We start from the raw sequence: 14,879 nt of genomic DNA, 5'->3' as shown, positions 1-14,879 counted from the left end.
TATCAAAGACAAAGCTTTAGGTTTAAACAGTTCAGTTCAAAATTTGCCTCCATTCTTACAGAAGAAACTAAAAATCTGAACAGCCTGAAGCTGCTCACACTGCGCTCACTCTGAACTGATTCTAAATTCTTTTAATTGTGCTAGCAAGAACAGAAACTCTTGAAGCCTAATTTCACTGCAGTGAGATAACACAATGCAGATATGCCCTGAGTGTGTTCCATTTAATAGGCATCACAGCGAGGCTGGTCAGCTACCTATAGATGGATTTGACTGTAGACAAATTCTGCAAGCCTTTTTTAGTTCTTTGTGATAGAATGCTTAAAAAAGCCCAAACAAACTCGTATAAAAATAGCACTTATAGGGGAAAAACTCAAGGAGTTGCCACAGATGATTTCTGCCCTATGTTAGGGAAATAGATGTCTGTTGGACTACTCTTGGTCTAGTAACTTTGCAAATATATACAAAAACTAAAACAGAAACTGAATTACACAAAGGGAGAAGAAATACTCAGCAGTGAAAAAACACATGTTGTTAATGTCTAAATAAAAAAAAAACAACCAATTTTGCAAATTTTACTAATAGAAGGGAATATTATTCCATTAAGTCATATCAACTCAGTATTACAGGTGTGGGGAGAATAGCTTTTTCAACATCAGTGCAATACCTTGCAGTCTTTAATATCTAAGACCTACATATATCTGAGTTTTTACACAGACACAGTATCACTGTCTCCATTCAATTAATAGAATTACAGAACATGAAAACAAATACAATCAAAATGCTTGTATTAATGTTATCAGTGATATGCTGCTTACAGAGCTCACATCAAACTCCACTTCTTTGTTTAGCAAATGTTTGTATTAAGGTACATGTAGTTCCTCAAGCCAGACCAAATCAAGACTAGGCACTACACAGAATCTTTTCCTTCTCTAGTGGTCCACATCTGGAGTACTTTTTACAGATCTGGAAAAAAAGTACTGAAGTTCTTGGTAGAATTATACACATTATCAATTGCATAATTGAAGACAAGCAGGATCATTGTGCTAGTACAAAGTCTAAACTCTCTTAGATGATATCTAGGAGTTGTATAGTATTTAATAGTAGAAATATTTTCTTAATACAAATATTTTCTTAGTAGACATCGCTATCTTTGTGCTTGTTCGCACAACAGCTTTGATTTTAGTTAGTTTAGGAAAGTAATGAATTCCACATGGAAGTATAATCTGATCTACCTAAGTTTCTACTGCACATACTCACGTGCGTCGGAAGGCAGAGCGAATATCCAAGTCTCCAGTTATTGGTGCTTCTGATGTGACAAAAAGCGATGAACAAGAATGGGAGAGCAAGTCAAAATAATGCAAAAATACAGTGCTATTTCTAAAGCTTTTCCTTTGCAGACTTTTTTTTTTTTTCCCTAAAGTTCTTCAACTGATCACAATTTACAATATCATACTGAAAGACTGAAGCATCATCTTTAAACATGTAGCCTTCACTAACTAGCTTTCAACATCCAGTGTTGCATGTATAACTGTTTCATGCTTCATAATAACCTGCAGCATGACGAACTGTCTTATCTCGTGTTTGTCAATTCTCCTGCTGGTAAATTTTAGTTTCAATACTGGCTTCAAAGGGTATTTAAGCCCTAATGAGAAAACCACTGGATATCAACTGAATATTATTGCTAATAATAAATTGTAATCCATTCTCTGAAAGCAAAGGTAAATTCCTGGAAATATGTAGAGATGTACAGAAACTCCACTGAGGATGTTGCATAGAGAGAACTTTACTGCTCTGTTCTAAGCTTCTGTAGGTATGAATAAGTATATTGCTACCACTGAGAGAAAAAGTGTCCCCAATCACAACTCCTAAGTCTTATGAGGCCTACAGCCAACTAGCGAAACTTCAAAAATGAACACTGCTGATTTGAGGATCTTCAATAAACTTTTGTCTTTGTGTATTGGGTTCATTGGTTGCTGGATGCAAATTAATGTTGCAGTCCCTTTAACAGAACCACTGAAACATGAAATAGTCCAAACATTCAACACTTTCAGGTGGTCCATGCTTATACCGTTTTACTTAAACTCTTCCACACCAGGGGGAAATTGATGTTAAAATGTACTTCCTTTTCAATTGCTGATAAGCTTTTCAGTGTAGCAGTTGTGAGGGTGGCACCGTGTATTATGTAAAATGAGTCACCTAATCTTAAAACAATTTTATATCAGAAGTGCTTCTGCACAACTTGAATTTATTTGGAAGAAAGGAATTGATAAGTGTCACATGTCTAAAGCTTTCTGTTTCCCCCCTTTTTTTTTCTTTTCAAGTATCCATTTTTAATACTGAACTTTTGCCAAAGTAAGAATGGACCTCTCTTTTATTCTAGTGGAATTAAATATGATGAAAGTATGGATCTGAAATCAGAATAAAGCCAGAGAAAAGTTGGGCTGATTTGCATCTTTCTGTGTGCTTTCTTTAAGAGCATCACAGTTCTGACTTGGGTGACATCCAAGTGTTACTTCTAATGCTCTGTATCTCTGCCAACCCATCCCAATCCTCATCTGTGTGCCTCTGTAAGTGTACCTGTAGCTCTTCAGCTCTACACTTCATATCTATGCTTGTCTAGTAGCCGCTATGTACCAGAAAGAATTGTTGGTGGGCATACGGGTAGGAAAAAAAAAAGAAAATAAAAGGAAGAAACAAGGTGGCAGGAATTCATCTTACCATTGACTATCAGGTTGAAATTAGAACTATCAAACTTGTCCTTGGTAGACACCTCACATCTGTACCCTCCTGCAAAAGTCATGTTTGCTTCTATGATTTCCATTTCAAAGGTGTATACCTAAAATAGACACCAATACAATTCATAAGTTAGAAAAGCCAATGGTGTAAGAGAGAGAGAGAATACAGCATATTAAGGCATGGAGAGAAATAGACAAGGGATGAAACATGCCTCTGTGTCCTTTTAGAACCTCCTGAGTGTGTAACTCATTATTGTCATAAAAATTACATGTACATTGGAAACAGGAATAGAGCTTTCATTAAACAAATACAGCCTCTACCCAGAATATATACAGTACATTTAAAAATTCAGCAAAAGGAGTGGCTAATGTGAACAAGTCTGTTCTGTTCCATCCAGGAGAGGGTAGTAGTGTTTCATGTACCACACAGGATGCGAGGTCATGGTACAGACTCTTGTATTCCTGTTTGTGTATCTTTGAATGCATTTGTGGTAAAAATGGATCTTACTCAGCTCTACGAAGTAGTCTAGACAATGCAAGAGAACAATAAATTCCAACACTGATAGCTGAATGCTTGATCTATTAAAACCAAGATAGACCATACTTAAATATGTCTGATTTATTGTTTTCTCTTAAATATAACAAGTGTCTATTACTTGAGAGGAAGATGGAGGGAATCCTGCAGTAGATAGTGCAAAACTGCTCCCCTAGTCCTCCAGATATTTTCTCATCTCGTCATAGATAAGACATGCAAGAGTCTGTATGTAGTGCTTGTCTCTTGTCTGCATGGTCAAAACATAGACTTCTATGCATAAGTATAGCATTGTGTGTAGCTTTGGGTACCTTAATATCAAAACAATCCTATATTATCTTATATTTTCCCCAGATTAAAGATTAGTATCTAGAAGACTGAGAACCTTACTCTGCCAATTGTACCTTGTTATTTCGATCATAGGTGTCATGTAGCTGGAGATGTTTCCCCACTTTGCTTCCCAGGTCCATCCACTTTCCTTTGAACCATTTCACTGATGGTTTCTTCAGCAGGCTCTCGCCTGCCACTTTGGCAGTGAACGTAATGTTTCCACCTTGCAAGGGAAGTAGGTGAAAATGAGATTATGAATAGTGTTTAATTTATCTGTTGTATCACTGCTGTCATCCTGTACATGGAGAGCTATATAGTCAAGCAACAGGTACAGTTTACAAACATCACTTGACTCACGGTTTGTACTCACCAACAGTAACTTCTCCATCCTGGGGTCGTGTCACAAAGAGCCCAATAGGGTCCAGAGGCTCTTCTGGTTGAGTCCCAGCAGATATAACTGAAATAAACATCAGAATTATTTGTTAGAACTTTCTGCATCAGCTTCTGTTACAGCCTATATAGTGAGTTTGTTAAGTAATTTCAAAGTATCTCAATACGTTTCTTCTGGCTCTGAGATTCCTTATTCTTTACTGTCTGTCATTCATCATTAGTGGTCTGCTTTCAGCTACTGTCTCTACCTCACTGATTCTAAGGATTCCCTGTTCCTGTTCTTCCTTTCTGTTAATGAACCAGACTTGATAACAGTGTTCTCAATTACCTTCTGTGTTTTGGCTGCTTTCTACTGGTGGAGCAGGCAACTCTGAGGCAGCTGGGGCTGGAGCAGCTTCAGCAGGAGTGACTGTCTCACTCTTTTCTGGAAATGAATGTAAGACAAGATTAGAAAAAGTCATGTTTCTACTTCTTTTCTTAAGAAATTTTGCAAAAGTACAGCTTTTAATATATGTTAGGAAATGCAGAGAAATTAGCTGTGGTTTTCTAGAACTTAGAGGATGTGCTGGAAGCAGAAAGGGCCTACTGAAGCTGGATGATGAGGCTCTTTCTTTTGCTGAGCTTGGGAAGAACTGATGCCTAGATTTTTAAATTCTATAGTCTTGATGTATAGAAACTTGTCAGCTGATGGATAACACTTTGATGTTAACTTCAGTGGTCTAAATAGAAAAGGTAATGAAAAATGATGCAATTATTATTTTTGTAAACAGTTTGTTTATTCATAAGATTTTCTTTAACTCTGCTGTTGGAATGTAATGTTCCAAATGCTATTGCTGTGTGCAGCTTGGGAAAAGCTCTAGACACTGCTAGTAATCAAAATAGAGAAAGTATTTTAAAAATCTGTCTATCATTTCTTCCCCTGGCTCATGGAAGTTTATGGCGTCTCAGTTAAACCATGACCTCACAGATAGGCTAATTTCCATGGGCCTTGTTCATGAAGTTTACATGTGGGGCTGGAAATACTGATGAAATGAGAATTGCTTAGGAAATACTGTACCTGGTTCCTTGACCTTGAGTTCAAATTTGACCTTGGAACTTCCAGCTATTACAGCATATGTCACATCATCTTCTTTTCCTACATTATTGATTGTCAGTGAATGCTTGTTTCCTTCTGCCTTGATGACATATTTCTCACTTTCAGTAATTTCTGTGCCAGCTCGCTGCCACTTCACCTTGATGCCAGCTTTTTCTGTCTCTGCTTCAAACACAGCTGCGCTTCCGGCTGTCACCTCTGTTGTCTTTGGCTTCTTGGTAAATGCAGAAACTAAAAAAAGAGAGAGGGCTCACTAAAATCTGTTTTGCAATTGTGGCATATCTGGTGTAGTCAGCTGTTGTGGCTGCAACAGCTGTCTCCTTTCTCTCCCATCTGCCCGTGCAAGATATAAATTACAACACTTTCCACAGAGAAGTTGTGGAATTGTCTTTGAGTTTACTGAGTTCTGTCTCTGAGATGTCATATCTTCTCCATATTGTCATGAAATAAAATGGAATGGATAGCAAACTCATCTCACTGTCCATCTTCCTCTTTCTTTCCCCCCATAATGAGCTCTGATTTTTTGTAAGTGAATGTTTTGATCTATGACAACATGGCGTGATATATATTCTTACATATCAAGCTCTCTACATTAATTTGCCATGCAGTTTTATTTAGAAATATGAATTCTGTCCTAACAGTTGCTTAATACAGTTGTTAAACAGGATCAGGTTTTGTTCCTCCAATAAAACTACAGTTTGTGCAGTAACCTGTGTCCTAATATACCACAATGAATTAATGGTTCATCTTTAGTCTTTCTGGTTTGATTGAGCAAGGCTTTGGTGGAAAGGGATGCATGTTCCAATGATGGTCCTTGTAATTCTATCCCAGCTAAAATAATATCAATTGTTTGCATTCAAATGTTTAGTTCAGTATTAAAAGTTAAAGTACTTGCCTACATAGTACTCTACAACAACTAGTTTTCTAATTAATTACAAGGTGGATCAAAATATTTCCTCTATGTGTCAAGAAGCACTTATGATGCTTATAATAAGAATTAATGAAATTATTAATATATGGGTTGAACAAGCATAAACCAAATGATGTTTTAGTTCATATCTAATCAAAGTAGTACAACAGATAGGAATTTGGAAAGCAAGCAATGTATTGTGATTTTGGTCCATGAGTATCCTAATATTTCTCGAGATTAGATTTTAGTAAGGTAACTTATTTTACTAGTTTCTTTACCCAGATTTATTTATTTATATTTCTTCAACTTTATTTTGAATCAAGTTTTTAATTTTATGCTCATGTTTTGGTCTTAATGAAATCTGTTATCTTTTTGCTAATTGTCATGAGCTATGTTCCTGTATAAAAATACCAGTAATTAACATTCTGATGCATAAACTGAATGGGTTTTGTGCATCATTATGTCATCTTTTTACTGGCTTACCCCTACATAACCACGCTTTTATAAAATATTAGTAATTTCATCACATTTAATTATATCTGTCACCTCTGTGGCAAATTGTCTATTGCTCTCCTACTTGGGCAGCAACAAGAACTCTTCCAAACACCGCAACAATGGTTCTAATTAGCTGTAAACTTTTGTTTCTGCTTTATAAAAATGAAAGGAACATGGCATGGAAATATTTTAAAAGAAATAGTTTATATTCATGTTCAAACAGGTGCTGTAGTTAGTATAAATGGTATATTACTAATAAAACCATCTGTTCATTGCACAAAATCTCTATTCCTGTAGCATGTCCTCAGACTGCATAAATTAACTGACCTCCGTGGAGTTACATCTGCAAAGATTTCATCTGATGGCCTTTGGACTTTAGTCATAACACAGTTCATGTTTCTTGCATTGTTTTGCAAAGGATTCAAAGCTGCTTAAACATCAATTAAAGTATCAATTACAAATACTTTTAGAATTTAGTGTCTATTGTATTTTGCCTCTCTGTGTTACATAAAAAGCCTAAATTACATTTTTCTCTTTCTTTTTCTTTTTTCCCCACATTTTATATATTTGATGAAAAAACAATTTTGCTTTGCACTGAGCCTATAGTAGCCTTGAGTGAGCTCCTGTTGTATTCTTCTGCATGCTTTTCTTCCATGTTAAATTATAAGTGTGTGAAATTTCTTCTGGGAGTGGAATGTCCCTGCATGCTTTTATCTGAGTTTTTTCTAACCTTAGGCCTGTAAGTGGTGTAATTGTTCTTAAACAGAACATAGTACTGTGTAGAATATAGGGCTCTATAGTATAACGTAATACTCACATGCCTGTTTTCAGTCGCACATCTTCTGATATAGTATTGCACTTCAGTAAATAATACAGCAGGGTATACTTTGATGCAGTGTATCATGAATAATTGCAGAAGAGTTATTGTAGACAGCAGGTTTGATGTACAGAATTCAAAAGACATGTAAAGGAGGCCAGGCTGCTGCACAGTGGAGAGCTGGGTCAGTTCAGGAACCCACTCCTGAAATACCCACTATCTGGCTCCTCTCCCTATGAGGGTAGAGATAAAGCAGCTAAGAGGCATGGTTTTTGTCTCTGAGTGCTATCATCATCACTCTTCTATTTAAGCACAAAATAATCTATAAATATATTAATTACTTAACAGCAATGTGGCTTGTAAAGGTTCCAGCCTACAAATGGCAGGGTTTCAAGACATGCATACTTGGAAGTAACTCTCTGATCTGCTGCACACCCTGTAAAGTGATTAGGTTTCTTACATTTACTTTAGATGACTCAACAAAACCAGATTGTTGGCCAGAACTGCAAGCACAGTGAGAAATCTCCACCACATAATGTTTCTGACTTTTGGGAAATCTAAATACATATGTAGAAGTTTACAAGTAAGTCTCCTTGTCTTTTTTTTCTCTCTCTCCCTTTCCTGCCAAAAGACTTATTTCAGTTCCAACTTAAAATGATTGTGAGTTCTTCCATTAAAGCATAAAATCAGAAAAACCCAAAATCTCCCATGAGACTAAAGGCCGGCAAGAACAGTTGTTGAGAACCCACTTTTCTGCAGGTAAAGGAGACACTCAGAGTCATTTTCCTGCACTTGAGATTCAGAGTCAGTGGGTGACAGTGTCCAAAGTCATGTCTCTGTATCCATCTGTATTTCTTTTCATCTTTCACTGTTCATATTTGCAAAGGAAAAGTAGCGATGTATGGCTGGAGATTTTACAGGAAATTACTTTGGTGCAGATGAGAGATTGCTGAAGAAGCATGTGAAGAAAATGCCATCATTTTTCCTTCTGGGGGAAAAACAGGCTGCTTAACAGAAGAAAGAGAAGTGAGAGATCAGCTATTCCTGGTCTCCTTCATTGTGGCTGCTACTCTAAGTAACACGTAAATCCAAGTTCACCAGCAGATTTTTTTTTTCCTCATGCAGTTTTACCAATCTAATCCAGCTATTTCCTCATTAGGAATGCTCCTAAACACCATTCAAAACCTCATGTCTGTCCTGAAAGCCTCACTTTTGCCTGCTTTTATCAGAAACACATTCCCTATGTGGCAGTCTCTCTCACTTCAACATCTGGCTTCTACGCAGCTACTCCCCCCTGAGTTCTATATGTCCATCCCGTACTCAAAACACTCTTGGATAGGACCACCACCATCAGGCTGTGGAAAACCCAACGACTGTGACACCTCTCATGTGATGCTGTGGAACATCTTACAGCTCTCGTGCCTGTCAGGCACTGACAGATCTCAGGCACTATCACATGTTTATCCAGACTCCAGCCAAACATGCACTTAGGAGCCATTGGGCTGGGGCACCTGATGACCAAGTAGCCCATGTCCTCTGCAGGCCACTTTGTTAACTCTTTGCTTCCCAGTAAATTCTAACACACCTTGCACAAAGGGAGAGAAAGGTGACGTTAGTAGTTACATACTACAGCAATTCTGGAGAGAGAGGATAGACGCACATGAGTTACCAGTGCTGATGATGACAGGAATTATTGAAGGGAAGGAGAATGATAGGTGCTCTGTGTGTGTGTATTCTGTGGGGATGGAATTGGAACTGCTGTGGGGAGTTAACATGGGGAGAGAAGAGGGACGTGGAGCTAATGAAAGAAAATGAGCCTAGAGCCACTTTGTACTAACCTATTTTTCAGCACTTTACTTCTCATATCCCAGACCTTCCCAACCACTTCTAGCTTCCATAATGCAAAGAACTTCATATAACTTCTGAGTAATGTAAACCAGCAAATTTCTACCCCAGGCAGAAGAGGAAGCAGGCTGCGTGTGGTCTGCAATAGTCTTGCAGAAAACTTTTCAGTGGCTAATACTGCTGTTACCGGAACTTCCAAGCAGCACCCACCCTTTAAAAGTCTTGTAACACCTGAAGATGTGCACATCAGCCATACAGTTATGTATGTTTCATGAGTTACATCTTCATTAATTAGTAATAAAAAGCTCTATTTGGAGGTTCATGATCAGATTACATTTTGATAATAATTTATTAATAAGTCTTTCACTCAGGAGGCTGAAGAAATATAAAATACATTTGCTTTTGGCCAAATTAAAATAGAATCAAATAATTTAAATTCCAAAACCAATTTCCTTCACTTTTCACTTAAGTGAAATAATAAAACTAGTGTTCTGCCTTCCTACTGCTGCCATTTATTAAATCTTCATACTAGCACCTTCATGCTTTCTCCCTTACTTTCTGAGCTGCTTTGAAGAAATCTCCTTCTAACATCCACCATCAACATAGTTTACTATTCTGCTTCAAAACTTTTTCACACTCTCCTATGCAAAAACATAGAAAATGGCTAAGCTACTACCCAGGTCACTATCTATTGTAGTAATAATTGTTTCCTTTGCTCTCTTGTTGAACTATCTATTTACTGGGCTTTTATTTTGTAAGTGTTTTGAGGCAGAGACTGTTTTTCTGTTGTCTTTGTACAGCATCAAATTGTTAGTAAGTAGCTACTAAGTACTGTTGTATCCCTAATAAGAATAAAAGTTAGTATTAGAAGCTAGAAGACACATTCGTATTTGATTATTGTCAGAAAAAATGGAGATGAGATGTATATTAAAACTATGTTGAAATAACTGGAGTAATTTCAGTTCCTAGCCATATTCTCTAAATAATTTGGCTTGCTAAGAATCACAAGCATTAGGTGAAAACCTTTTCCTAAAATCACAGAATTTCAAAGTATGCGTGAAGTATGTGAAATGAAAGTGAGGAAGAAGTGTGGGTTCCACAAGTCATTTTAACTAGATAGAGTGATAGGGGAGAGCCATTCTCTTGTTGCTTTATTCATTTATTTATTTATTTTCATCCTTTCTTTTAGAGTGGTGGCTCTGACTTCAGCTCTTCATCATTCACTATTTGTGATACGTACATGGAGGAGAGGGAGATAAGCACTTAAGGAGAATGTGTGCTAGATAAGGCTTTCAAATTATATTTCTGCCTTTCTGAAATAAAAACTGTTAAAGATATAAATGTTTTAGGAGACTCTAATGTAGCTGGTTGAATGCACATCCAGCAGAAATCTGTGATGACTGTAATTAGAAAAAATAGTCACAGGTTTTCTCCCACAAAGTTGAGTTTTCTTACTGCACATTCTGTGTATTTGGTATTAAAATATGTATCTGGCCAATGTATTGAATTAATATTTCAAAAGTAGTATTAGCTTTTGGAATTCCTTAATTTGTTAAGGCTTCATGTTGAAAATTTATCTTTGCTTCAGTAATTACACTTGGCATCTAGTTTTCCTTTTATACCATTTGCTCTTCCATTGAGTTAAAAGCCAAAGTGTGCATAAGCAGACTTCAATAATGGAGCTTGTAAATTCCTTGCTGAGGAACTATATAAAGATGCTGCACATTCCTCGGTCAGGGCCTAAGTGGCTTCTTGCAATGACAAGCTTAATCATTCCCTGATCCAAAAGCTATTGAACTACTCAATCTTATAATTCCTTGCCTACTTCAGCAGCTGAGATTGTAAATTCCTGTAACATGAGCAACAGGCGAGGAATAGTTTCACTAAGCAGAGTCGCCTCTCTCTCTCTGTGCATCCATCATACTTTCTGTAAAATGGGGATAATAATGTTCAGCTTGCTTTGAATCTTAACGTACAAAAGAGGAAATTATATCTATGTGAATTATAATTGTTTATTTTTGTATTACTGTAGTACACAGAAGTTAATTCTCATGGAGCAGTACTTTACTGTGCTAGGTGCTTGCAAATGTAAAACAATGACCTTATATTCAGACTAAAATTCTACAGTCTACTCTTCATTATGCAGCGTTGATTATTATTATTAATGCCAAAAGCCTCTGTGTACTTACAAGCCAGGTTATTTATAAACCCTTGATAAAATTTCCTAATGTGAACTGCAAAATCTAGACTCCTCAACCTATAAAATACATGAATAAAAATTGACTGATTTTCAGAGAAGGTGAGTAATACCAGACTTCTCCTTTTCCAGATATAGTAATGCACACGTTTCCCATTAAGTCCCATTTATCTACTAAATTTGGTGTTTAAAAGCTCAGCTGTTTCCTCTTAGTGTCACAAAATATTGTTAGGGAAATGGTTGGGGTTTTTTTAACCTTTCTGAATTTTCACAACAAAAAAACCAGTCAAAACTTTCTGAAAGGGAGCCTTTGAACAGAGATTAACTATGAAATGTTTAAATCAAAGGGAGAGGAACATAAAGTTTCTGTAACAGAACCCTGCAAAAAGTGATGCTTTTCAATGTTTGATTGTTTGCTGTGACACTAAATTGCTACAAGTCTTCTAAATCCTATTGCTCTTGGGGAGCGTATAGATTTTCTGGAAAGCTATGACAGTTCTTTGGTATTCTGTAAATAAATAGGGCAGTGTCTTGTCCCGAAGTATTTTAACTGGATAGTTTAAAGTAAAAGAATGTCTGCTAGAAAACCTACTACACGGGTTTTGTGGTTTTTTTGTTTGGTTGTTGTTTTTTTTTTTTTTTCCTTTCTCTTTTTTAACATGTTAAAAGGGTTGTTGAAACAGCAGATATAGGCAGAATTATCTCTGATCATTCTCTGGTGTGAAGCATTTTCCTTTGTATGAATTGCTAGATGATTATTCAGCCCTCCTGAGATTATGTTAAACATTATCCCATCTTGAAATGGCTTGAACTATATAAACAACATGAAATAGAAAACCAAAGGGATTAATGTCTCTTGGGAGAATGAGAAGATCCCCTCTAGAAGTTATGGGGCATGTGACTGGTTCTGTCTCAGTCAGAGTAGGTAATAAGAGCTTTTCCTCCCCCTGCTGTGATAATCACAGTGTTTGAGCTAGTTTGTTCATAAGAATGGTGTAGGACTAGTGATGTTAGACACCAGTTAGATTTCTCTGGAGAAATAAGCTGGAATAGAATTTCTCTTCACCATTAGCTAGCAAAGGTGGGCATCTTCACAAACAGAGAAGTTGCCTCTCATCCACAGAGACCAAAAATGTTAATTTAAAGCTGGTTAAACCTTTAGGAATCAAAAGTCACAATGCCTAGGTGATCACACTGACAAATTTTGCCTACTCTGTCATATTTCTTTTTGCCAGCATTGTCAATCACAAACATTAGACATTTCAATAAATCTCAAAAATCATGTGACTTTAAAAATAGAATATGATTATGAATGTCTTATTTTGGGGGTGATTGCTGAACCTTTACTGCTTATATTCTCAAGGTTTTCTTTATAATTACAAGGTCTGGTATATACTTTTTAACCTATGATTCTACTTCCATCTGATTTCAGAAATTGGAGCTTTAAGAACATCAAATGATGTTATAGTTGTGATAAAATTGACAGATTGGTGACACCACTGTTGCTTTAGAGTTATCATATAGAGGGAACATAAAAAAATCTTGTTAATCATACTTTAGTGCTTTGCAGTTCTTAATGGGAGATACAGGCTGGATTTGTGCTCTGCCTCTGGCAGTGGCTGATTCCATATTTTTTGGCCAAAAAGAAAGGTCTTCTTAACAAGTTCTTCTTTTGTTGTGGTGACCACAGGACATCCCATTGACCAGCATAACAGGAGACTGATGTCTGTTCAGTCCTTTGCAAAGCACAAAGGCCTACATTAATAAGTATCAACAGCTATTATTGACTAACTCTGGAAACTATATATTATTAAAGAAGTGTGCACCTTGTGCTGTACATTCAGGTAGTAGTGATTCTGGGTATGCACTGGCATCAGTGAAGTGAGAGCTCTAAAAGTGAAGAATCCCATATTTAGCACAATTTTCTCCAGCCCTGTGTATTGAATATGTGCACACTTTTCAAACAATCATAACTTCAGCTTTTGACAACTTTTCCCCCAAACTTAATTGTGGAGACAAAGTGCTCCTGAGACATCTTCCTCTACCCACACACAGGTGTCCTGAAGCTGAACTCTCCCTACCTTTGCTTCCCAGGTTCTCTTCCTCCTTCTTAGACAAACAGATTCATTGCACCTTACACCCCATCCTAGGCCTCCCTTTCTTACCTATGTGGGCAGCCTCTGAGTGATTCCTTATTTCTCCATTTTAAATTAGAACTTTTCTAAATCTGAAATCTTTTGCTGATGTTTTTCTAGTGGGGCAGGACTTGCACTGGGCTTTTTGACCTTAGCTTTCTGAAAAGGGCTAGTTATCTTCTGGCTCAAGGGGAAAGGATGGAGGAGGGTGAGTGAAAAGAAATAAGCATATATTCTTTACAGTACAATGCCTTCTTTTTTCCTAGAGCTTTGCTGTCACTGGCTGGAAGAACTAGAAAGAATAAGCTCTGAACCAGGTGCCATTTGCTTTCATTTTCACAGAGATTTCACTAACAACAAATACTATCAAAGCTTGCTGATAACACCTCCTTGCAATTATCAGGGAAAAAAATCCAAAAGCAGGAGAGGTTTATACTGCCTAACTGCCCACGAGAGAGACCACAAACTTTTTTCAGAGTCCTAAAGGTGACTGGGAAAGGAAATGAGAAACGAAAAGAATCTGAGAATTAAATGCATTTCACCTCTATTCTTTCCTCATCCAAAGTCTCTTGAGAAAATTCTGTGGCTGAGGGTTGCCAGACTAGTTACTGATTTCTCTGCAAGATCACTCAACATCTGTTATAACTTCATAAAATATCGTCTCTTTTTTCTCTCTCTTTTTTTTTCCACTGAGGCATCTCATTTCTCTAGCATACAAAAGCTACTCACTTTTTTCTCTGTCAAGCTGTTCTTAGGTTTTGTCTGTCAGCTGTGATCCTTACCTGTTTTCTTTACAGGCTCTGGCATCCTCACTTTGTTTCTGATGAAGCTCCCAGTTGTATCTAGAAAGCAGGGTCCGAGCTAAACAGGAATGAGACTGCAGGGCTTTTGAGACCCTCTAAAGAAACACTTGGTGGAAGCCCCCATCCTGCTCCTCCCCCTTGATCCACCACTGTTGTCAACTATGGCACCTTATCAACAGCAGGACACACTTGACAGGCTACATCAGCTGGGATAAATATAGCCAAGTTCCAGGAGCCAGAGAGCTCAAACCACCCAAGACTGGCTACCACTGATCTATTGGTACAAACCAGAGCACAATCTGATGTTGCACATGTGTACAGTACATTTTCCAGCTTCATGTATGTGTTGCATTAAGAATTCCTACACTGCCATGTTTATAGCACTTTCAGCAAACTAGATCTGATAGTTACATCTCCTGTATGCTGGTTCTGTACTTACTCTAAGTATGTATCTGCTTGCATTCTTGCTACCTGTTTTAGTCTTTGTTATTGTTATAATTGGGTCAGAATTGAACAGGCCCTCAGAGAGCTTTTTTTTCTTGTTTCTTTTTTTTTCTCTTCCACTGAAGACTGTGTTTGTAGAACTAAATGTGAACC

At 37.1% G+C, this 14,879-nt stretch overlaps 1 protein-coding gene across 1 annotated transcript in view; it reads right to left on the bottom strand.

Moving 5' to 3' along the window:
• MYBPC3 (myosin binding protein C3) overlaps positions 1-14,433 on the bottom strand; it is a 62,026-nt gene extending 47,593 nt beyond the window's left edge. Inside the window, exons 1-7 of the mRNA XM_052781997.1 lie at positions 14,262-14,433; positions 5,045-5,311; positions 4,316-4,411; positions 3,968-4,054; positions 3,672-3,820; positions 2,719-2,836; positions 1,258-1,306 (exon numbers count right to left, since the gene is read on the bottom strand). Of these exons, the coding sequence (XP_052637957.1) occupies positions 1,258-1,306; positions 2,719-2,836; positions 3,672-3,820; positions 3,968-4,054; positions 4,316-4,411; positions 5,045-5,311; positions 14,262-14,286 (791 nt within the window). The 5' untranslated portion in view covers positions 14,287-14,433. The remainder of the gene's footprint in view (positions 1-1,257; positions 1,307-2,718; positions 2,837-3,671; positions 3,821-3,967; positions 4,055-4,315; positions 4,412-5,044; positions 5,312-14,261) is intronic.
• Between the last annotated feature and the right edge of the window lie 446 nt (positions 14,434-14,879).

Source organism: Harpia harpyja, chromosome 3 (assembly GCF_026419915.1).
Source record: "Harpia harpyja isolate bHarHar1 chromosome 3, bHarHar1 primary haplotype, whole genome shotgun sequence".
Lineage (NCBI taxonomy): Eukaryota > Metazoa > Chordata > Aves > Accipitriformes > Accipitridae > Harpia > Harpia harpyja.
The sequence above is the reverse complement of the archived record's forward strand: the minus strand, read 5'-3'. Positions and strand labels throughout refer to the sequence as shown.